Raw genomic sequence first — 25967 nt, 5'->3', positions numbered from 1 at the left:
AATGGAGAGACTTTGTCGATACCCTATGCGCCACATATGGCACTGAAGAAACCAAGGTAAGGTAATTTTCATTAATATTATCATTATAGTTCATTCATGTTTATTTATTATATATAAATAAGGGTAAAAATTCCTTTTAAATTTACATCCTTATTTGAGCTAATCAAGCTAAAATTATAATTATAAGTCTGAAGTACCTTGGGCATTTCCACAACGATTTTCACATTCTTGTCGGGTTGAAAACCTATTTTGATTTCCGGTACACCCTCCATATAAAAACTGTTTGCACACACCGTCAGTCTTGTCATAATAGAAAGAAGCAATGGATTCTCGACATGGGCCTTCCTCTTTTTCCAAAAAGCAATATTCTGAAAAACAAATTAGACAGATAATTTGGTAATCATATAACATATTTTCATATACTTTTATTTCCATTACACCTTTACAATGCAAATTCAATCATCAGCTTTAAGATGACAGTAAGAACTAATCAAATCTTGGCAAAGGCCTTCCTCTGGTTAAAAAGGAATATCTTAAAGAATAAATTAGACACTAAATTCGGCAAACCGAATTTAGATAAAAGATTTAGATAAAAGATAAAAGATTAGATAAAAGATTTTCTGCATAACCCAATCTTGATCGTAATTTTTTTGTGAAAATTCTTTGGATACAGAGCCTTGTCGTACCGGTAACAGGCAATTCATTCTAGACAGGGGACTTCTTTTTTAAAAAAGCAAGATTCTGCTAGATAAATTAGAAGGTTAATTCGTTAGACGGGGTCTCATCTGATCTGATTTCTTCCTATCTTCCACACAAAAATGTGTTCATATAATTGTCTTTTTCCAAAAGTATTATCTCTGAGGCTAAACATGGCAATTAATTTAGCAAAACTATGTTATTTTTGAATATCTAGCCTAATTTCGATCTCACACTCCAAATAAAATTATTTGCAAATGTCCCCACCCTTTTTTGCAAAAAAGCTTTGCATACGCAGCCCTGTCGTACCAGTAACAGGCAATGCATTCTCGACAGGTGACTTCTTTTTTTCAAAAATTAAGATTCTGCTACATAAATAGTAGGTTAATTCGGAAGATGGGGTCTCCAATGAATATCTGATCTGATTTCTTCCTACCTTCCACACAAAAAATGTTTTCATATAATACTTTGTCTTTTACCAAAAGTATTATCTTTGAGCTAAATACGGCAATTAATTTAGCAAAACTATGATAATTTTTGAAAACCTAGCCTAACTTCCCTGTCACACTCCAAGCAAAATTATTTGCAAATGTCCCCAGCCCTGTCAATAGTCAGGGTATTTTCGACAAGAGTCTCCTTTCTTCCAAAAATTGATCGGAAGATCGAACTAGAAAGTTAATTTGGCCGAATTATGATGGGTTTTCAAAAGAAGTTATGATGGGTTTCAAAGAGAAAAAGAAGTTGTATATACTTTAAGATTCATGCTCCCTGTGTAAATTCTTCTTGCTCTCCTACGGCTTTCATACATATCATGGAAAAACAGCAATTTTGGTATCATGACATAGTTGAACCACAGCTCAATTCACCTACCAAATTACATTGTTATATGGTTTATTGTTATATTGTTATATTGTTTAAATTACATTGTTATATTGTTATATTGTTATATGGTGTATATGGTTTCTCGCATTAAAAATATGTTGAACATTAGTTGAATAAGTTTCAAATTTTTGGATTAGGTTTAAATCCTTCTCCAAGAAAAAGTCTAAGTAGTATTACAAGTCTGGCTCAATGAATGAATAGATCTGAGGCTATTGAATTCAACTATATAACTATCTCGTCCTTCTAGTGCAAATTACAGCTGCAGACTCGTCGCAAAATTACTTGAATCTAACTATATAAGTATCTCGTCCTTCTGGTGCAAGTTACAGCTGCAGACTCGTAGCAAAATCACTTGTGTTAGTTAGTGAATCTAACTATATAAATATCTCGTCCTTCTGGTGCAAGTTACAGCTGCAGACTCGTAGCAAAATGACTTGAACCTAACTACATAAGTATCTCGTCCTTTTGGTGCAAGTTACAGCTGCAGACTCGTAGCAAAATCACTTGTGTTAGTTAGTGAATCTAACTATATAACTATCTCGTCCTTCTGGTGCAAGTTGCAGATGTAGACTCGTAGAAAAATCACTTGAACCTAACTATGTAAGTATCTCGTCCTTTTGGTGCAAGTTACAGCTGCAGACTCGTAGCAAAATCACTTGTGTTAGTTAGTGAATCAAACTATATAACTATCTCGTCCTTCTGGTGCAAGTTTCAGATGTAGACTCGTCGCAAAATCACTTGAACCTAACTATGTAAGTATCTCGTCCTTTTGGTGCAAGTTACAGCTGCAGACTCGTAGCAAAATCACTTGTGTTAGTTAGTGAATCTAACTATATAACTATCTCGTCCTTCTGGTGCAAGTTACAGCTGCAGACTCGTAGCAAAATGACTTGAACCTAACTACATAAGTATCTCGTCCTTTTGGTGCAAGTTACAGCTGCAGACTCGTAGCAAAATCACTTGTGTTAGTTAGTGAATCTAACTATATAACTATCTCGTCCTTCTGGTGCAAGTTACAGCTGCAGACTCGTAGCAAAATGACTTGAACCTAACTACATAAGTATCTCGTCCTTTTGGTGCAAGTTACAGCTGCAGACTCGTAGCAAAATCACTTGTGTTAGTTAGTGAATCTAACTATATAACTATCTCGTCCTTCTAGTGCAAATTACAGCTGCAGACTCGTCGCAAAATTACTTGAATCTAACTATATAAGTATCTCGTCCTTCTGGTGCAAGTTACAGCTGCAGACTCGTAGCAAAATCACTTGTGTTAGTTAGTGAATCTAACTATATAACTATCTCGTCCTTCTTGTGCAAGTTACAGCTGCAGACTCGTAGCAAAATGACTTGAACCTAACTACATAAGTATCTCGTCCTTTTGGTGCAAGTTACAGCTGCAGACTCGTAGCAAAATCACTTGTGTTAGTTAGTGAATCTAACTATATAACTATCTCGTCCTTCTAGTGCAAGTTACAGCTGCAGACTCTTTGCAAAATCACTTGAATCGAACTATATAAGTATCTCGTCCTTCTGGTGCAAGTTAAAGCTGCAGACTCGTAGTAAAATCCCTTGTGTTAGTTAGTAGATCTAACTATATAAGTATCTCGTCCTTCTGGTTCAAGTTACAACTGCAGACTCGTAGCAAAATCACTTGTGTTAGTTAGTGGATCTAACTATATAACTATCTCGTCCTTCTGGTGCAAGTTACAGATGTAGACTCGTCGCAAAATCACTTGAACCTAACTATGTAAGTATCTCGTCCTTTTGGTGCAAGTTACAGCTGCAGACTCGTAGCAAAATCACTTGTGTTAGTTAGTGGATCTAACTATATAACTATCTCGTCCTTCTGGTGCAAGTTGCAGATGTAGACTCGTCGAAAAATCACTTGAACCTAACTATGTAAGTATCTCGTCCTTTTGGTGCAAGTTACAGCTGAAGACTCGTAGCAAAATCACTTGTGTTAGTTAGTGAATCAAACTATATAACTATCTCGTCCTTCTGGTGCAAGTTGCAGATGTAGACTCGTCGCAAAATCACTTGAACCTAACTATGTAAGTATCTCGTCCTTTTGGTGCAAGTTACAGCTGCAGACTCGTAGCAAAATCACTTGTGTTAGTTAGTGAATCTAACTATATGACTATCTCGTCCTTCTAGTGCAAGTTACAGCTGCAGACTCTTTGCAAAATCACTTGACTCGAACTATATAAGTATCTGGTCCTTCTGGTGCAAGTTAAAGCTGCAGACTCGTAGTAAAATCCCTTGTGTTAGTTAGTAGATCTAACTATATAAGTATCTCGTCCTTCTGGTTGAAGTTACAACTGCAGATTCGTAGCAAAATCACTTGTGTTAGTTAGTGAATCAAACTATATAACTATCTCGTCCTTCTGGTGCAAGTTGCAGATGTAGACTCGTCGCAAAATCACTTGAATCTAACTATATAAGTATCTCGTCATTCTGGTCCAAGTTAAAGCTGTAGACTCGTGGCAAAATCACTTGTTTTAGTTAGTGAATTAAATAAAAAAAACAAGTTTTTTAAACTGAAAGCAAGGAGCGACATTAAAACTTACAACGAACATAAATTATTCCGTATATGAAAGGGGTTGTCCCCTCCTCAACGCCTCACTCTTTACGCTAAAGTTTTTTATTGTTTTAGAAAATAAAGTTGTGAGACAGAGTCAAACTTTAGCGTAAAGAGCGAGGTGTTGAGGAGGGGACAACCCCTTTCATATACGGAATAATTTCTGTTCGTTTTCAGTTTTAATGTCGCTCCTTACTTTCAGTTTAAAAAACTTATTTTTTTTTTATTTAATTTCTGATCGTTTTTTTAGTTAATGCAGCTTTTATTTTGAATCACTGTCATTGAATAAGTAAACAAAATTTGCATGAAAATTTTACTCTTCTTTTGCTAAATGGCTGTCTCTAAATTTGGCTCTGACGTAATTTACAAATTAACTTACGTAACTAACTTCTATATTCGTATATTTTTCTTCTGGCTAAAAATACAAAGTTGCAGTTTTTTGCAGATATGAGCTTAAAACCTATGAAATAGGGTTTTCTGATACGCTGACTCTGACGGTGTGATTTTCATTAAAATTCTTTCACTTGTAGGGGATGTTTCCCCCTTCTTTAAAAATCAGGTAAATTTTCGCAGGCTCGTAGCCTTTGATGAGTACTGCTAAACTTAATAAAATTTATGGATTTAGAATCAGCATTATAAGCCCATTCCTTTGATACATTTATTTATATCAAAATTCCGTTTTTTAAAGTTTCGATTACTATTGAGCCGTATCGCTTGTTTTTTTTATTGTTTTTTTTTATTACATATATGTTATGACACATATGAGGGGGTTCCCCCCTTATTGAATACCAAGCTCTTTACGCTAAGTTAAAAAAAAATTTAATTCACACACCCCTGAATCACTAAAGCCGTTTAATTAGAATAGACAGCTATTTTGAAAGCGCTAAGAAATGTAGCGTAAAAAGCGAGGTATTGACTTGGGGGAGAACCCCCTCATATACATAATAATTTCTGTTCGTTTTAATTTCTAATGTTGCTTCTTACTTTCAGTTGAAAAAACTTGTTTTTTTTATTTAATTTCTGATCGTTTTTTAAATAATACTGGGAAATCTGGTGCCTCCTTCATAGAAATGTCCCTTGCCCCAAAGAAACATCCTCCACGGAAATATTCTCCCGAGTAACTCTCTCCTCCAGTCCCCTCCCCCGCCAGAAAAAAATCCTTCCTGAAAATGTCTGTATACTTCCCAATAACCAATGCAATATGTAAGCAATGGGCAAAGTTCATAACTCGCAGCCCTTCCCCTGGGAACTTTGGGGGGTTAAGTCATCCTAAAAGACGTATTTATTAGATTTTCGACTATACTGAACAAAATGGCTATCTCAAAATTTTAATTGGGTGAATTTGAGAAAAAAATGAGCGTGGGAGGGGGCCTAGTTGCCTTCCATTTTTTGGTCACTTAAAAAGGGCAATAGAACTTTTAATTTCCTTTCCAATGAGCCCTCCTACGATATTCTAGGACCACTGTGTCAATATAATTACCTCTGGGGAAAAAAACAAAAACAAAAACAAACAAACAAATAAACACGCATCCGTGATCTTTCTTCTTGCAAAAAAATGGAAAATTCCACATTTTTGTATATAGGAACTTGAAACCTCTATAGTAGGGTTCTATGATACGCTGAATATAACTGTATGATTTTCATTAATGTTCTATGACTTTTAGGGGGTCTTTCCCCCTTTTTCGAAAATCAGCCAAATTTTCTCAGGCGCGTAACTTTTGATGGGCAACACTAAACTTCATGAAACTTATATATTGGAAATCAGAATTAAAATCCGATTCTTCTGATGTTTCTATTGGTATCAAAATTCCGTTTTTTAGAGTTTTGGCTACCATTGAGCCGGGTCGCTCCTTACTTACAGTTCGTTACCACAAACTGTTTGATCTAACTATTTAAGTATCTCGTCTTTCTGGTGCAAGTTACAGATGCAGACTCGTCGCAAAATCACTTGTCTCAGATGGAACATACACCTTAAGAGGCAATGCATCCTCAACAAGAGCCTTGCGCTTTGTCGAAAGTTAGCATCTTGAAGGACAAATTTTGCACTTAATCCGACATAATTATAATTGATTTTTGAGAACATGACTGGAGTTCAATCCACACTTCAAACAAAAAATTATTTGCATACACGCTCAGTTTTGTCATAATAGTAAGAAATAGTGCATTCTTGACGCGAGTCTTTATTTTTTTCCGAAAAGAAATATTCTGAAGGACAAATTAGAAGTTTATTTCGGCAGGCCTATGATGGGCTTTTTATCGAAAGCCTAATCTGATTCCCATAATGCACTCCATACAGAAATTGTTGGTACATACTATCAGTCTTGTCATAATATTAATAAGCAATTGACTCTCAGCCAGGACTTTTTCCAAAAATAATATTCTGTATGACAAATTAGACCGTAAACACATTAATAGACATGTTCGTTAGTCTTGTATTCATTCAGTAGTGACATAGAAAGATTAATATCAAGTTACACTTACGTCGCTGAAGAAAATTGGAGTGAGCTTGAGAAAGCAAGTCGTTCAAGCTTTCTTCTCTTGCAAGGAAAGCAGAAAATTAAGAGATAAGCTGTGTATTATTTTTTGTCAAGATCGATTATAGAGATAAGGCAAGTATTTACCAGGAACTAATCTATAAAATAAATAAGAACCAGCATTTTTAAGTGGAGTTTGGTTAGAGCAGTAAGCTAAAGAAAAATATTTACTCCAAAAAAGAAACTTTAATGCACAAACGAACATATTCTCAATATTGGTAAAAAAAAATTGTGGCTAAAAAAAAAATTCACAGTCCTGTGATTATGAATCTTGTCGATTACATGCTTTACTGATTGTGATAGCGAGGCTTGTTATTTGGTTTTAACTAAAAAACAACCGACTTTCTTATAAATTGTTTTTTCTCTACAATTAGAGATATAGCAAACTATATAAGTAGATTTACCTTTATTAGAATGATTTTAATGTATGATAATAATTTTACATTATACACTGAAAAGGGGTGGAAAAATATTAGAAATTTCTATAATTTTTTAGTCCCAATGTCCTAAGATGTAAAAAAAACTAAGTTGCCTTGATGAGTGGCACAACAGAAAAATAGAAGTCAACATCTAATTTTTCGGAAATCTTAGAAAAACCATTTAACTTTTCCCGTTTTGTGCCGGAGACAGAGATATTCAGATTCAATGAAACTTATATCATTAAAAAGCGTAAATTTTGTCTTTTTGATTAAACGGAGCAAAATTTTCGTTTTAAAGTTCAGGGAAGGACAATCCCTAAAAATATTCTAGGATACATGCTTGGAAAACATTAGAAATAACTTCAAAAGAAGCATCATTGAATAATTTGACAGCTTTGAAGGGTTCCTGTTGTGCTAACTACCTTGATTAAAATCTTCGCCAATACAGGGTGCATATTATTTATCATGTTTGTACATTGAATAAACAGCATTTCGCTAAACAATTGGCAAGAGATTATACGTTTTCCTTTTTTAAATAATTTTATAAATTATATCTCCTGTCCTCTCAGTGACGACAAATTTTAGTTTGAAAATACATCTAATTTTAACTTTAGACGTCACTTACTCTTTTTCTAAAATTAATCAGCAGCCGAACTTGACACACTGCAAGTCGCCATATGCTACCAAAACACTTTCCAATAAACAATTTTTCCATTAAAGTGGAAAAGGGTCTCTCCCCCCCCCCCAACACGAAGCCCTTTATACAATAACTATTTCTTACCCTACATCCATACTTTTCTGGATTGTAGCCCCAAGTGTCTCCTTTAAAAACAAATAATAATAAGAAAACAAAAATTCAAGACAAACTGCTTAGATTAGGTTTGCTTTGTTTTAAACTAGCATCTCACTGGGTTTTCAAACTGTTTACATATTTCTGATCTCCTTTCAATTTTTGCCAAAATTGTTTTGTGAAATTTTTTCCCACGCCTCCTTGTGGCGCTGGGAAAATTTGCTAATGGGTCCTTTTTCTTTGAGACTGTCGGCCGAGACTGTGACTCGCAAAATGACATTTATCGTACCGAACGTCCTTAAGCCTAGATATTTCATTCCCAGTTTAGGAGCAATGGATACTCCATCAAGTTCAACTTCAAAAGTTGCAGCAACTTGGCCCCAGTCGAATAGTACAACGTCTGACTTTTCAGCGTTCAAACTTGAGATTTACCTTTGAGTTTGAATTTATCCAGCCCAGAGAATATATGTCAAGAGCCCAGACTGTGGAATACGAAGTAGCACAATGTCAAAGAGATGAAAAATCCCTCTTGGCTCTTGCTGAACTTTACACGTGCAACGTTACAATCTCTCTTCTTACAATTCTTTGGCCATTTTCAACTACTACACAAGAAAGAACCTTTTCAAATTTGGGTCCACCCAAGACATGGCCACCCCACGCAACGAACATCGAAAGAATTAGAAGCCAGATATTACATTCAGTGTTGAAAGAAGTAGATATTGGACATTGATAGTTATTCCCATTCTAACCAATAAAAAAAAATTCAATTGAATTTCTTTATTAATTTCGAAATGCTGATGTTTTTTCAATGTATATTGTTTTATCCTATCTTTTACCTCATCCTATAGATTATGAATATTTAGATGGGGTCTGGGCTAAGATGGGCTAATAATTATGTTCGTTAGTCTCAGAGGTGTTAAATAACAAAGAGAAAGTCTTTTCAGATTAAAGCAAGAGAGTCAAAAAATGGAATAAGATTGAGAAAGCAAGTCATCCATGCTTCCTTTTCTTGCAAGAAGAGATAAGCTGTATATCATTTCTGTGGAGATTTATGAGAAGGCTATTTATTGGAAAAGAAAATCTACGGAGTCAAAAGAAACTCCGACAAATACGCAAGGTTTTGTTCAAACAGAAATCTTAAGAAAAAATGAATATTATATTTTTTTTTCTTCCAATGCGTAACAGCTTTTCTTGAAAATTAATTGCTTAATTATAATTGATTAATTATAATATATTAAGATAAACATTGTATATTATAAAAAGTCACATACTGAAGACACCTGACATGAACACCCATGACCCTGGAGGGGCTGGTTTGACAATATTTGTGGAGGAAACTATTCATGTGAGTGTGAGATACTAATATCTATAACAAAAAAAAGAACAGCATTGTATTTCTGAATCAATCCCTACTAATAATCTAAAATAATTGTGCGTTTTCTTCTTTTTTTTCCTTTTATCTTTGGTAAATATTTACTACTCTTAGCTATTGATCCAAATTCCTGATGGTGAAATAATTTTTGTAATTTCACTATTCTCAAGACACTAATTGTATTCCTTCCACTCGTCAAGTGGGAGAGTTTACTTGATAAGTTTTCTTTTGAACTTATTTACAAGTTTACTTGAGGGAGGACACTGCTTTAGTAGGAGGGAATCAAATTCACAAACATGTGCATGGAGGAAAAATTCAAGAAATGAAAAAAAATCGACAATTTGATCTCAACTTGTTTGTTCTCTCTTGTTTAGGGGGGGGGGACAAAAAGGCCCTTGCCTACGTCCGTGCCTGCCATTGGTCAACCTTGATTACACAGATACGCAACTATCCCAGTAAATTTAATAGATACCATGTTTATTTAGCAGCCTTCAAACTCCCTTTTGTACAAATGGACTTCTATCTCCTAGGAGGTGCTTAGAGATACTAAAATAAGCTTTCTCTTATTGTAAGAGAAACTCAGTTTCTGAAGTAAACAACTTACTTAATAGATAGCAACTGTACCAGAAAAAAATAGATAAACCATTAAAACTAAATCTTAAAATAATTTCAGAGCTAAGTTTATTTCTCTTAAGTTTTTTTTTTATTTTCCCATTCATAAATAAATAAATAAAATAAACAGCACTTTCGCGCTGGAGAAAACTTATGAAGTTTTCTCCAAGGTTTGCAGTCGCACGAAAGTCCACGTAACTACTTACTTATTAACTCAACTATTTAAAAAAAACATCAACTGTTTAATTAATTCTATTATAAACAAACCAAAAATAAATAAACTATAACCTATATATTTAACAAAAGAAATAAATAAGAACATATTTTTTATTAACTGAATTAGAAATAATAATAGATAAATGAAATTATAAAAGAAAAATTATAATAACAAATCCAATCTAAATCACCTTTCAATACTATGATACTATGATGATGATGTTAATGTCCAAGGCCTAAATAAGTGCTGGCACAGAATTCTGAACACTTTGTTTTGGAGAATAAACTTAAATAACTAATTACAATTCTTCAAATACGATTTGATCAAAGAATATATAGCGTAAACGCCACCTTGCGAAAGTATATTATGCTGTTTCTCTCCCTCTTGTTATATGTTTAGCTCCTGCTTGGGATATTTTATCAATCAGATAAAATAGAAAATCAAGGGGGCCTTCTTTAAATATTTAAAGCTTTTTGTTCGGGCTCCTCCTACAACTAGAAAGGTAGACTGCGGGAGAGATACAGCTTGCCGGATCCTCTTGATGCTGCAGATAGGCTTTCTTTCAAGTTTAAAGATTATCCGTCGAGCCAACCTTGGAAGGGTTTTTGTTTTAATGCTATTTTCCTTTTTTTGATTTGCTGGGTTATTATAATTTTTATACTGTATTTATTTGTATGTTTCATGCAAAGAGGTTTATCAGCCTTGGAGTGTCTTAGTTTTCCGAATTGTTTGGTTTATTCGAGTTTCAGTTTATACATATTTGCTCCTGTTTTTGTGTGTGTTTCTTTCATTTCCTTTCTTTATGTTATACTCCTTCGTCATGCCTTATATTTTTGATGGGTTATAAAATAAATAAATGAATTAATTAATTTGAAGGAGATAATAAGGAATGTAAAAACTATAATGCCCATAAGTCTAGAAATTGTAATTCTCAAGAGATTAATACGGGTTTTTAATGAAAGAGTTGTAGTTAAGATTGCTTTTAATAAAGAGTCCTTTTGGTGTTTATTAACTAACACTGTCGTCGAACGGCACAATGTTTCTTCTTTCTTCTTTACTTTCTTCTTTTACTTTCTTCTTACTTTACTTACTTTACTTTACTTTCTTCTTTGTCTTTCTTAGAAGAAAGACAATAGAAGGTGCTATGTTACTGTAATTATTATTTGTTTTATATAGTATTAAAGTATACTATGCACATTTCCGTTTTTCTTAGGATTATTTTCTGTATTCTACTTACGTGTTCATTCTTTTGTGTAGTAGATTCTTCTGAATCTAGTTCAGGTAAACCATTTGGGAAAGTAAAAACAAAAAAAGTAAAACAAAGAAAGTAAAAACAAGTAATAACAAAAGAGAGTAAAAGCAAAAACAGTAAAAACAAAATAAGTAAAGTAAAAAGAAGAAAGTAAAACAAAAAAAACGTTGTTTAATAGCAAGATAAACAAATTTCTTTACCCACAACTGGCATACATTCTGATTTACCCAAACTGATCTAATTTGCTGCCTGCATAAGAGATATTTTTTAAGTCTAAAGTATTTTGAAGCTTTCTTTAAACAAGGGGACCATGTTATAAAAAATTGATTCCAGGTCATTTCCTGGCTTTATTCAAAATACTTTGACAATCATATTTTTAAAGACACTTGGCAAACATTCAGTCTTCTGGGGCATTATTACAAATTATTTTTTTAAGACCATGCCAAAATAAAGTCCCTGAAATGCGAAATTTCAGGCTTGTGAAAAACAAGGTGAAATTTTTCCCTTTGAGAGGGCCTAAAAATTACGATGTTTTAAGAGATCTTTTATTGTACACTAGATCATATCTACTTTGAGGCGTTTCACGCTCCCCATGAGGAAGGCAGTTATACTAGGAAAATTAACTCAAGGAATTCTATGATAACATTTATTTCTGATTTTCTTTCTGTATACCACATGTTTTAAGTGGCCTTGAGCCACTCTGCGGCCCATTTAGATACATATTACTGTTTTTTCGATACATGAAGACGCTGAAATGAGGTGCTTGTGAATAGAAGTCCATGGTCACTAGAGTCACTGATGACTGATCTGAAATATCCTCAAGATCCTTCAAAGAAAAAAAAATGTTTATACCAAGGAAATTCATTCCAGGGTATTTAGGTAGGGTAGTTTACATATTTCATAAATAAAATATCTATCTATCTATCTATCTATTAATATAGCGTAAATACAATTATAACGTAACTTATAACTTTATCTATAATTTGGTTCATTTCATTTTTTACTTAGTGATGTCATTCATGTCATCTAACTTTGCTTGATTGAAATCGATAATAACCACAAATTACATAAAAGGATTGGCTGCTGTTCAGTAAACCAGTATTTATTTTGTTATTTCATGTTTCATATTCTCTGTACTTCCGTATTGTTTTTGAAGATCTTAAATTATATGATGGATTACTTTTATGTTTGAACCCTACCTGTGGAATTGAACAGCAAATCCACTTTGCTGTCACGTTGTAAGCCATACTTTTTGCTGTATTTCCATCCCCACATCAGCTGTATAGGCTCAGGTCACTTTATTATTAGATGCCTGCAGATAGGATTATATCTGCTAGGATTAAATAGAATTATTTTCGCTTTTCAATGTGTGCCCAGGTCACTAGCTTAAAGGTCACTAGCTCCTAGTAAAATGCAATAGCCAGAATAGCAGAATGCCCACTAGATGTACCATAATACTTCCAACAAAAAAAAATATTAATTTACAAGAAAGGACTGACTTGGGTCGAAGATTTAAACTCAGGCTCTTCAACTTTCTGTAGAGCAAGTTGGCATCATTAAAATAGTAAAGCAATAATTCTTTAAGAAATTAATGGACATTACTGTCCAATCCCCCAACCAGGTTATTCCTAGGAAAGGAATCCCCAGGCCCCAATCATTTTCATAGATCAAAATATTTTTCCCTTTTCCTTTTAGGCCCAAATCAGCACGAATACTTTAAACCAGGGTGCTTGTAAATAAAAGCACGGCCGAGTGTAGTTCCATGTCTAATTCAATGTACTTAACGTTTTCAAAATAATGCAATAGGTCTGACAATCAAATTGATTTCAAAATATTACCAGTTTTAAAGTCAACAGTAGTTTCAGCTTCTTTTCTTGTGGCACATCGACCTTCACAATCAGATTGGGTGAGAAAATTGTTTCCATTTCCTTGACAACCTCCATAGAGAAAACCAATGCATCTTTGCTCTCTTGAATCAAAGTACCATCTCTCCGTGTAATCTGTACAATTTCCAGCAGACGGCTGGTAAGAACAAACATCTGTCTCTAAAATTACAAAGAAAATAACACATTAAAATGCCAAAAAACTTGAAAAACAGTAAAGATAGGGTATATTTTATCCTTCAACAAGGCCGTACCCAGGATTTTTTTTCGGAGGGGGAGGGGGGTGGGGGTAACAAAAAAAATTTCGGGGGGGGGGTACACAAAAAACCTCAAAAAACACATACAAAATTTGTTTATATCCATTTTTGTTACGTTTTTATGAGTCAGACAAACGTTTCAGAGGGTTGGGGGGGGGGGGGGTTCAAACCCCCCTAACCCCCCTTCTGGGCACGGCCTTGTCCTTCAATATGGAAAACAAGTAGCAGCTAAAAAGTAACTTTAATTAGAAAATATAACCAAAACGAAGATCATTTTCTACCCTCTCCCCCACCAAACCCTCCTCTATATTTATCTGAAGGCTTACGGAGAGTTAAAAAATTTAGGTAAAAATGCACTTTTTGAGGCCTTGCTCCCCCTTCCCCTACACAAAGATCCACCAAACCTCCTCCATAATAGCTGATTTGCAACTATACACTGCTGTATATAATTGTATCAGGTCTCAAAAGAATATTATTTAAATGAAGATATGCAAGAAATGTACATATTAAAGGTTTATTTTGTATGGGTTACATCCACCTTAAAAAAAACAATGCATTGTCATGCGACATTACTGCCTCTGAAATTGGGAGGCTCAACATATCATTTTTTGATAAATTTAAACACTTCGGTTACCTCAAAATTTCCAATTCACACCTTTTTGGCCTTCTTTGGACCAAAATTGTTGCTTTGCGCTACAAAATGGCAGAAAACACAACTTTGCTGGGGCATTATCTCTTTTGCTACGGAACAAGGACACTAAAACTTTCAATTGCTGCTCATTGAGATCTCTTAGACTTCTAAGACCATTGATCTGATACGATCACCCCTTAGAAAAAACAGAAAAACAAATAAACACGCATATGTCATCCTGCTTCTTTAACCAAAACGAAGATCATTATCTACCCTCTCCCCCACCAAACCCTCCTCTATATTTTTTTTTTATTTTTTTTTAGAAAAAAAAAAATTCGTATTTTTGAAGATGTGGGTTTGGAACCTCGGCAATAGGGTGTTCTAATATTCTATATTGAATGGCATAGCTTTAATCAAGGACACTCACCCTTCTAGGGGTGTTTCTTCCTTTTTTGAAAATCGAGTAAATTTTATCCGGCTCGTAGTGTTTTTTTCGGGGGGGGGGAGTAGCTTTAAACTTAATAAAATGTACATATTTGAAGTGATCAAACAGTTCAAACAGTTCGTGGTGACGAACAGTAAGTAAGAAGCGACTCAGCCCAATAGTAACCAAAACTCTAAAAAATAGAATTTTAATACAATAGATACATAAAACAGCATCTGGTTTTCATACTGATTATAAAAGTATATAAAATTCATTAAGTTTAATGTTACTCATCTTAATGAAAATCCTAATATCAAATTCAGCATATCAGAGAACCCTAATGCAGAGGCTTCAAGCTCTTATCTACAAAAATGTAAAATTTTGTCTTTTTTCAGAAATAAAGATCACCAATGCATTTTAATTTATTTGTTTGTTTGTTTTTCCCTGGGGCGATCGTATCGAACCAACGGTCCTAGAACATCGGGAAAGAGCTCAATCGAACAGAAATCAAAAGTTCTAGTGCCCTTTTTAAGTGACCAGAAAAATCGGAGGGCAGCTATCCACACCCCTGTATTCCAGAAAGACATCTAATCAGTATTTTGAGATAGCCATTTGATTCAGTATAGTTGAAAAGTACATTAACTATTACTTTAGAGATGACATGACCCCCATAGTGCCTGGATAAGGGCTGTAAGTTACGTAATTTCACATCAAAGTATTTTTTTGTTGGGAAATATACTAATTTTTTTTTGGAAGGAATTATATAGGTTTTTTTTTCAACTGAAAGTAAGGAGCAAAAGAGCAAGGGATTGAGGAGGAGAAAACCCCCACTCAATTATACAGAAAACCCCCAATTGGGGGAGAAAACCCCCAATTATACAGAATAATTTATGTTCTTTGAAGTTTTAATGTTGCTCCTTGCTTTTAGTTGAAAAAAACTTTTTTATTTAATCAAAAGAAGATAATTCTTTTTACTACCATATTGTTATCAAAGCTTTTTAAGAGTTTCGGCTATAACTGTACGATTTACTCTTTTCTTGCTAATGTTCGTTCTTTACTTACAATAAATTATAAAAATCAAAGATAACTAAACAGTTCTTCTAAATGCTAGTATTTATCACTAGGGCCGTGACACACACAGTAACAGACTGGGGATTCTAGAAAAGGGTAGAGGTGGAGAATCTTGGCAGCATTTTTTCCTCGTTCGAGTTTTACACTAGCTTTCAACAAAGGAAAGCTAAGATTTTTTTCACCTCTTTTTCAGTTTAACTTTTGTTCTGTTCTTTCTTTTCCGACTTTTTTTTATGTTTCTCATATACGTTTTGTTTCATTCCCTATTCAATTGTTGCTATGAAGATTGCACAATTGAAAATCAACTTTATCTCAAACTTAATTTAGTAGCCAGTTTTTTTTTGTTAATTGTTTTTTCTCTAATCACTTATAGCTACTTCTACGTTGATTATTTTCGTTACATTTTTGCAAGATTTTTAATCTTTTAACCGTTGGTTATCAACTCTAAATATTCAATTCATTTTTCGTTCATATCTTATTACTATATATTTAACTTTTTGTTATACATTTGCTGGATTTGGGAAAATTTAACGTTATTATCCAGCAAACAAGAAACAGGTGGGAGGGAGACGAAAAAATATACTAAAATTAATTTTAATGGAGAAAAAATTAAGCATAAAGATTTTTTTGCACTCATGTATGTATTAAGTATCCCCACTAATTTTAGATATTCACCTAAATAAATTAGTTACGATCAAAATCTGATCCAAAAGGGGTTCTGTATAGGGGGTTCTGTATAGAGGTTTCATAAGGAGGCCTAATATAGTCAACTTTTAAGGCCAAATTCTTCTAGGCTTTTTAGCCATTCCTTCAGAGCCCCTTAGCATCTAAATATTCAATTCATTTTTAAATTTAACTTTTTGCTATACATTTTCTGGATTTGGCAAATTTGACGCTATTATCCAGCAAACAAGAATATAGGTGGGAGAGAGACGAAAAAATTTGCTAAAATTAGTCTTAATGAAGAAAAAAAATTAAGCATAAAGATTTTTTTCAAACTCATCTTATGAATTAATTACCCCCCTTAATTTTAGATCTTCACCTAAATAAATTACTTACGATCAAAATCCTTAATCCAAAAGGGGTTCTGTATAGGGGGTTCTGTATAGAGGGTTCATAAGGAGGCCTAATATAGTCAACTTTAAACGCCAAATTCTTCTAGGCTTTTTAGCCATTCCTTCAGAGCCCCTTAGCATCTTATTTATCAACAGCCTCAAGTGGTGTTTCTGAACTGAACAAAGTTTTCCTTTTAAGGCATATTCTGAATTAGTCGTCTTTATTGTTTGTGAGACTTCAATAATAACAAAGATTGTTTTTAATGAATATTCTTCAATGCTCATTAAAGGACAGAAAATTTGCTTAGTACTTTTAATTAAAATATCAATTAAGCATTATACCAAATTTTCTAGTTTGAGCAATGGTTCACCAAGATTTTATTTTTTTAATAAGAAGTAGAGAGAGAGAGAGAAAAAAAGAGACAGAAATACAGGATCTTAGCTTTCTTTACGATGCGTTCAGAAAACTGCTTTTTAAACTGAACTTCCTACTAAGAAATATTGAGAAAGAAAAAGGGGGAAGAGAGTGAGAGACAGAGAGAAAGAGATTAAGGAATAGAGATAAGAAAAAGAGAAGGAGGCAGATGAAAGATGAGATGGAGGAATTAAAAAGACCTTTTATCCGTGCGTTCACGTTTTTTTATCGTAAGCATTTTTTTTTAGCCCTTAGCGGCTCCTAAAATTTTGCAGATACGCCCTTTTGATACCATGGATGTTCATAATGCCCAGGAGTGACAAAATTCCTTATTTCATTGTGATACAAGGCCCTGATATTTGATGACTCAGAACTATACAATCATTGTTCCTTTGTTTATCAATTTTGCTGGTGGGTTGGTGGTTAGACGAATTAATCTGAGGCTAAGTCTGAGAACCTTGTTTATCAGTACAATTAATTTCCTCTAATCTCGCAGATTATCTTCTTCAAAGCCCACACTTGGTAAAGATGGACATACAGTCCGTTATCCTGAATGTTCTGCATTGGAGACAAGTTAGATAGCAGTAAACCCTGTAGTCAAGCTAATCTATAGCTCCAGTGAACTAGCCTCTTCACCAGGTTCTAGCCAGTTCTAACTTCTCATTTTACGTAAAACACAACATGATTTTATTCATAATAACTGTATTCATAATAAATAAGTTTTCATTTGGAAAAAGAGAATAATACATGCAAACATATAGTTTGCATGTATTCAAGAAAATTCTATTTTTGGATCTCAGATTAATGGGTTAAATGTCAGAAATCATATGTGTGGATGGGATAATATTATTATTATTATTTACTTATTTCCCATCAAAAAAAGGTACAAAAGACGGAGTATCAGTAAAAAAGAAAAACTGAAAAAAACACACACACACACACACAAAAAACTCATCGAACAAATTACAAAGACGAGAAACAAAACCTCAATTATACACTGCACTACCCCAAGTACTGAACAAACATAAGCAATGTGTGCATCGTTTCATAGAGCCATAATTGATAAAAAAACTAAACCAAAATAATCCAAATAATCCTTAGTGAATTAAAAATAAAAAATAAATAAATAAAAAAAATACAGCCAAGAGACGGTAAAAGACTAAATATAACAAGAGACTAAAAATGACAAGAGACGGGCAAACAAAATTAAATGGACAGCGATTCACTGCCTTAGCAAATGGTACCAAGGTTGGAAAGAAACTTTCTCGTTGTACCGTTGAATTTGCTCAATTATAGCTGCCGTCGGGTCCGCAATTTCAAAATTTTTAACAAGGTGCGAATTTCTTGTGTGTATATACATATATATATATATATATATATATATATATATATATATATATATATATATATATATATATATATATATATATATATATATATATATATATATATATATATATATATATATATATATATATATATATATATAGTATATATATATGATATATATATATATATATATATATATATATATATATATATATGAGTATATATATATATATATATATATATATATATATATATATATATATATATATATATACATATATATATATATATATATATATATATATATATATATATATATATATATATATATATATATATATATATATATATATATATATATATATATATATATATATATATATATATATATATATATATATATATATATATATATATATATATATATATATATATATATATATATATATATATATATATAAGGACAACTGCAGAAATGGGCATCAGACAATGAATAGAACTTGGCAGGTTGCACAAAAATGTGCTTTTTTTTTCTTTTTCTTTTTTTTCTTGCCAAGTAATTACCTCTAAAACATTATATAGTATTGGTTATTGGGAAATATACAGACGTTTTCAGGGAGGATTTTTTCTGGTAGGTGGGTGGGTGGGTGGGTCGGGGGTTATACGGGAGGATCTTTCCATGAAGGAAGTTTTCATGGGGGAAGGAAAATTGCTATGAAGGGGGCGCCGGATTTCCCATCATTATTCCGGTTTTAGAGTTTCGGTTACCATTGAGCCGGGTCGCTCCTTACTTACAGTTCGTTACCACGAACTGTTTGATATATATATATATATATATATATATATATATATATATATATATATATATATATATATATATATATCAAACAGTTCGTGGTAACGAACTGTAGTAAGAAAGGAGCGACCCGGCTCAATGGTAACCGAAACTCTAAAAACCGGAATTTTGGTACCAATAGATACATCAAAAGAATCAGATTTTAATTTTGATTTTAAATATATAAGTTTCATCAAGTTTAATCTTACACATCAAAAGTTACGCGCCTGAGAAAATTTGGCTGATTTTTGAAAAAAGGGGGAAAGACCCCCTAAAAGTTATAGAACCTTGATGAACTTCACACCATTATATTCAGCATGTTAGAGAACCCTACTGTAGAGGTTTCAAGCTCTTATCTACAAAAATGTGGAATTTTGCATTTTTTTTGCCAGAAGAAAGATCACGGGTGCGTGTTTATTTGTTTGTCTTTTTTTGTTTTTTTTTCCCAGGGGTAATCATATTGACCCAGTGGTCCTAGAATATCTTAAGAGGGCTCATTGGAACGGAAATTAAAAGTTTTAGTGCCCTTTTTAAGTGACCAAAAAAAACGGAGGGCAACTAGGCCCCCTTCCACGCTCATTTTTTTCTCAAAGTCACCCAATTAAAATTTGAGATAGCCATTTTGCTCAGCATAGTCGAAAATCTAATAAATATGTCTTTTAGGATGACTTAATCCCCACAGTTCCCAGGGAAGGGCTGCAAGTTATGAACTTTGCCCATTGCTTGCATATTGTATTGGTTATTGGGAAGTACACAGACATTTTCAGGAAGAATTTTTTTTGGTGGGGGGGGGGGGCTGGAGGAGGGGGTTACTCGGGATAATTTTTCTGTGGTTGGTTTTTATTTTGGGTACGGTGCATGTATATGAAGGGGGCGCCGGAATTCAAAGTATTATTTAAAAAACGATCAGAAATTAAATTAAAAAAAAGAAGTTTTTTCAACTGAAAGTAACAATCAACATTAGAACTTAAAATGAAAAGAAATTATTAATTATATGAGGAGGTTCTCACCCAAGTCAATACCTCGCTCTTTACGGTACAGTTTTTTAGTGCTTTAAAAAGAGCTATCTATTCTAATTAAACGGCCTTTGTGATTCAGGGGTGTGTGAATTAAAAATTTTTTAACTTTTAACGTAAAGAGCGTGGTATTGACTAAGGGAGAACCCCATCATATACGTAATAACATAAACGTAATAAAAAAACAATAAAAAAAAACAAGCGATACGGCTCAATAGTAAGCGAAACTTTTAAAAACGGAACTTTGATGTCAATAAATGTATCAAAAGAATGGGCTTATAATGCTGATTCTAAATATACAAATTTTGTTAACTTACCTGATTTTTTAAAGAGGGGGGAAACATCCCCTAAAAGTGAAAAAATTTTAATGAAAATCACTGTCAGATTCAGCGTATCAGAAAACCCTATTACATAGGTTTCAAGCTCATAACTCCAAAAATCTGCAACTCAGTATTTTTTTCCAGAAAAAAAACATACGACTATAGAAGTTCGTTACGTAAGTTAATTTGTAAATTATGTCAGAACCAAATTTAGAGACAGCCATTTAGCAAAAGAAAAGTAAAATTTTTATGCAAATTTTGTTTACTTATTCAATGACGGCAAGCCAAAATAAAAGCTGTATTAACTAAAAAACGATCAGAAATTAAATAAAAAAACAAGTTTTTTAAACTGAAAGTAAGGAGCGACATTAAAACTTAAAACGAACAGAAATTATTCCGTATATGAAAGGGGCTGTCCCCTCCTCAACGCCTCGCTCTTTACGCTAAAATTTGACTCTGTCTCACAACTTTATTTTTTAAAACAATAAAAAATTTTAGCGTAAAGAGCGAGGCGTTGAGGAGGGGACAGCCCCTTTCATATACGGAATAATTTCTGTTCGTTTTAAGTTTTAATGTCGCTCCTTACTTTCAGTTTAAAAAACTTGTTTTTTTTATTTAATATATATATAAAAGGGAAATTTTGTTTTTGCAAGAAAAACACGATTGATAACTTCAATTCAACTAACCTAACCAACTAACAGCAAAATACTTGATAACTTCAATTCGAAATCAACGGACTCAATCAACTAGTTTAAATATTACAAGAGACGGTAAAAAGACTAAATATGACAAGAGATGTGCGAATAAAATTAAATGGACAGCGATTTACTACCTTTGCAAACGGTACCAAGGGTGGGAAGAAACTTTCTCGTTGTACCGCTTCATTTGTTCAGCTGTAGCTGTTGTCGGGTCCATAATTTAAAATGCTTTAGCAAAGTACGAATTTCTTATCCACGGCGGGAGCCGCCACAAGAACTTTACATAGATAAAAACTGTAGATCTGAAATTCATTTGCTCTGGATCGTGAAAAATTCTCTAAAATAGGTTTAGGTAAAGTGCATGGGGAAGGGATTCACCACCAGACAGTTGAGCCAGAATTAAACGGTTGAAAGTGATTTTAGATGAAACTACTTTACTGTAAGGAAAAGCCAAGCGTTTACGGAGATGATCAATAAGAAGGGAGCGGGTAGTTTTGATATCCTTTCCAATTGGTAAACCAAGGTAAATAATTTTCAGGACAGGGGCTACAGACAGTTCTCCCAGCCTCACTGACGAGTCCTCTTCTTGGTGCCAGTTGAACAGAAGAATACTGTAATCCAATACATACAAGAAAATAGCATGTGGGGTATAGAAACAAGAAAACATGTGGTATCACCTATTAGGAAGAAGGTCTAGGTAAACCTTACGGGGAGTCAGCCCCCTAACCCCCGGAGTAATGCTACCGGAAAGGTACACCATCCAAAGCTAGAGAACCCCTGAAAAGCGGCCCGCTACCATTATAAGGATTCCTACTCACAAAATAATTTTATTCCTTCTCATTTGAAAAAGAGAATATTATCACTAAGCAACTCCAGAAAAACATATAGTCTTAGAAACATCTACATTTTGATAATTAAAGGTTTCTCTGATAATAGAAACTCTTAGCGTAATTAGATCCTTTTGTGAAAATCGTAGTTCCCTTCTACCTTGAGTAACAAAATTTTGCGGGAAATCGATTTTATCCAAGTTTCTAATTTTTAAATTAGTAAGAAAAACAATGAAAAAACTAATACTATTTAACAGAGGAAATGGGACTTTTTGCAATTGAATTTAAAAACAATAGTTTTTATAAATTATATAAATAATGTAAATAATAAAACTTTGCATAAATATTACGCATGGGAGAACCGTATTTAGCAAAGGCATTGATTCCCTTTGTTGCTGAAATTTAATAAAACAATATTTAACAAAAACCTATAAATTGTAATTAGTATAGATGGTTAACTTAGATGTAAGAAGAAAAGATTTAGCAAAAGGACATCCATCCTAATTAGGATAAATACTACAAACAGCAAAATAGTTTCTAACAAAAATCTTTAAACAGTATATTGGATGAACAGTACAACTTTATATAGAAAATCGTATTTATATAGAAAATCGTACAACTTTATATAGAAATCGTACTTTATATAGAAAATAGTACAACTTTGTATAGAAAAATCGTATTAAGCATAATGCTCTCTGTTTCTTCCCTGTCAAAATTTTAACAAGACGGCATGAACCAAAAGTATATGAACAATATTTAATATAATTAGTAAAACTAGAGCAAAAACCTTTAAACAGTGTTTAAAATAAATAATAAAATTTAAAAACAAGCTTAGCAAAAAACTATAAATTTTGTTTAGAATGGGTAGTATAAAAAGCAAGATAATATTTAAAAATAACTACAGGCTAGATAATAATAGTGTGAACAGTAAATTTCAGTGTTAATAGCCAAACAAACATATTCTTTTCAAATTCATTTTCAATATGGACTAAAAATTAAAAAATAATATTCTACACGAAAATCAATGAATATAACTGAAAACGGGATATTATTCCACTGTCATTGGAAGAGCATATACCGATACAATTTAGAAGTCATTGAACATTTAGAGGTGGTAGAAAAATATTTCACAATTTTAACCAATTTATGCAAAAGAAGTATAATTATCCCTATAGTTCTTATAAAATACTTTTTTGGGGATTTGTTATTGAAAAAAATCAAATAAAATAATGGTACTCATTTGTTATAGCGGCCCCACTCAAGTTCTTCATCTATTTGAGGCATTGTAGAGCTGGTTTCTTTCACTAGTTTCTTTCAGCTTAGCATGAGACAAGACAAAGATAAGTGACAGAATAGATAGGAAATATATAATTTGGGCTATATATTTGATTATTAGGGGGGTGGGATAAGTATTTGGACAGTTTGAAGTTAGAAAACAGTTATTACTTCATAATATACAGAATCATTGTACCTAACCCACTTTGCATGCAGACCCGCTATACTTTACCCCCACCCCCTAATATGCAACTATATAGCCAAAATTTGTTTCTAAGGTATTATATTTTCATCCTATTTCGGTATATTTCATTAGGACTAACCTAAAATATAGAGGCCTCCTCCACCCTAAATTATCGTGAACTGGTATCCCTGAAGACAAGTATTTGCTTGAAGTACCAAGGGCGCAAAAAAAAAACTTTTGCCTCCAGGACCCCTCTTTAGGTCTATTCATATCTGATAAACGTAATTTTTTTTTTTTTTCAAAATCATGAAGGTTTTGGGCAATATTACATTTTCTTCAGTGTTGTCACATTGAACCATTAAAATAAATAAGTAAAACTAGTTAGTTCAATTTGACAACGCTTTTCGTGCGCAAAAATTCTAACATTAATAATCTGTTTATTCGAAAAGACATATGCACATTAAAAAAAAGAAGCTAGACCTTCTTAAGCTTTTTGATGCTAAATGTTTTAATCTGCTTTTTTTATTTTGTGTCCTATTTTCTTTTCTTTAATTTGGCATCTGCCAAGACCTAAAGCTCCATAAATGCATACGATCTTTTTCATTAAAACAGTTATTTCTATTTTTCCAGTTTTTTAAGATATATATGGTTGTTTAAGTTTTCACTTAGCCATTCTAAACAACCAGATTTCATTTCACTGTCCATGGTGTTTCAATAAATAAACTACGCACCTTGAATAATGATTGGTGGGCAAGTTCGTTCGCATTCTGTAGATGAATCGAAACGGTTAGCATTCCCACCGCAGCTGGAGTAGTAGAATGGCATACATCTATTCTCCGAGCCATCAAAAAACCATTTAGGAATCTTCTCAGAACATGGACCTTCAGAACGTGGGAGTAGACAAACATCTAAAAAGTTTCAGATAAAAAACCTTCATATAAAAGTTTCAGACCTGGTGATGATTTTTTTTTTTTTTTTTTTTTTTGCTCAATGCTTTTTCACTCAAACCATTGATAAGAGCCAATGACTGTTTAAAAAGTTTTTTATAAATATTAAACCCTTTTTGAATATCCCAACAAAGTATAATTTTGTCTTTTAGGTAAAAATAATTTTTTCGCTATTTTCGTTTCGTTTGAACTTTGCAAATTGTCCCTATTTTATCCATTACAATAATTTACTTCTCACCAACTATGCCAGCTAAGAATTATAGCATCAAAAAAAAGGAAAAGAAGAAACATATATACAGCAAAAAAAAAAAAACTGAGCCAAGACCCGGCAAAATCTCTTCTGCTACGGATCGTCTTGAGCTGTTTGATACCATATTTTTTTAGGTTCATTCGCCCTCATTTTTCACTCAATTTTCCCTGATTTTTCATACAATTTTCATTATTTTTAATTTGGCTCCCGCTAATCCTAGAAACAGAGCTAGATATTTGCACTTGTAAATATGCATATTTAAAAACAGTTACTTATCATTAGTCATATTTATTTTAAATGGAAGATAATATTCAGTAAAACACTAGAAGCTATATTCCAATTTTCTCCTTATCTTTTTAATTAGTTCTACATGTAAACTCATAAAAACAGATGTTCCTTTTTCTTCGGTGTTGGAGCCAGAAAGGAAAAATATATGAAAATAAGGATAGTCTCAGCCATGAATTACAAAATGATAAGATATTTAAAGAGTAGTTAAAGTTGGAAATTATGTTTAATTTTTAGCTATTTGAGCTACGAAATCTTAGCTTTTTTATTTTCAAATCCTATCTCAGGCTTATGAAATGAAAACTAATTCCAGACTTGTGAAATATATATACAAATGAAGCTACAAGAAATGAACCTAATAATTTTCCCCCATTTCCAGCCATTGTAGTTTTTTTTCAATTTATTTTTTCTTCTCATCTTTAACCAGGGTGTTGTGAGTAAGCACAAGTCCTTTCAAAATTGGCTTCTGTTCAATTTAAACCAAGGTTTTTGGGCCCCCTATCCCCAGTTCAAACTTCATCTACAGTGCAAAAAATTAGGGATTGTTTGATATTTTAAACATAAAATGTGTCTTCAATCTCATGAATTATCTATAAAAGCTATGCAACCAGAGATAATCGTGATGAAAAAGAGATTGCTAGAATCTAATTCGCATGTCAGTGTAAAAATGGAGTATGGAATTAATACGCCAAATAAAATACCTATAATGTCAACAAAGCTCTTAGGATCTTGAGGAACATTTCTTTTTCTTTTGTTCTCTTGCTAAATTGATTCATCGTCTAAATATGTTTGTTTTACCACTATCCCTGAATTTTTTGGGATTCACCTGCTATACAAGAACATTTAGTACTCCAAATATTCTTGTAAATTAACGATAATGAACGTTTTGCAGTTTTTATTAACATTTTTGAATT

At 32.8% G+C, this 25967-nt stretch overlaps 1 protein-coding gene across 1 annotated transcript in view; it reads right to left on the bottom strand.

The window, feature by feature from the left end:
• The window catches only part of Ppn (proteoglycan-like sulfated glycoprotein papilin), a 264027-nt gene that overhangs the window by 115378 nt on the left and 122682 nt on the right, over positions 1 to 25967 (bottom strand). Inside the window, exons 25-27 of the mRNA XM_089091753.1 lie at positions 24303 to 24479; positions 13190 to 13396; positions 198 to 368 (exon numbers count right to left, since the gene is read on the bottom strand). Of these exons, the coding sequence (XP_088947879.1) occupies positions 198 to 368; positions 13190 to 13396; positions 24303 to 24479 (555 nt within the window). The remainder of the gene's footprint in view (positions 1 to 197; positions 369 to 13189; positions 13397 to 24302; positions 24480 to 25967) is intronic.

The sequence above is a fragment of the Artemia sp. Qi Xiang Cuo genome, chromosome 7 (genome assembly GCF_049724085.1).
Source record: "Artemia sp. Qi Xiang Cuo chromosome 7, ASM4972408v1, whole genome shotgun sequence".
NCBI lineage: Eukaryota > Metazoa > Arthropoda > Branchiopoda > Anostraca > Artemiidae > Artemia > Artemia sp. Qi Xiang Cuo.
This window is presented reverse-complemented; position numbering and strand designations above follow the sequence as displayed.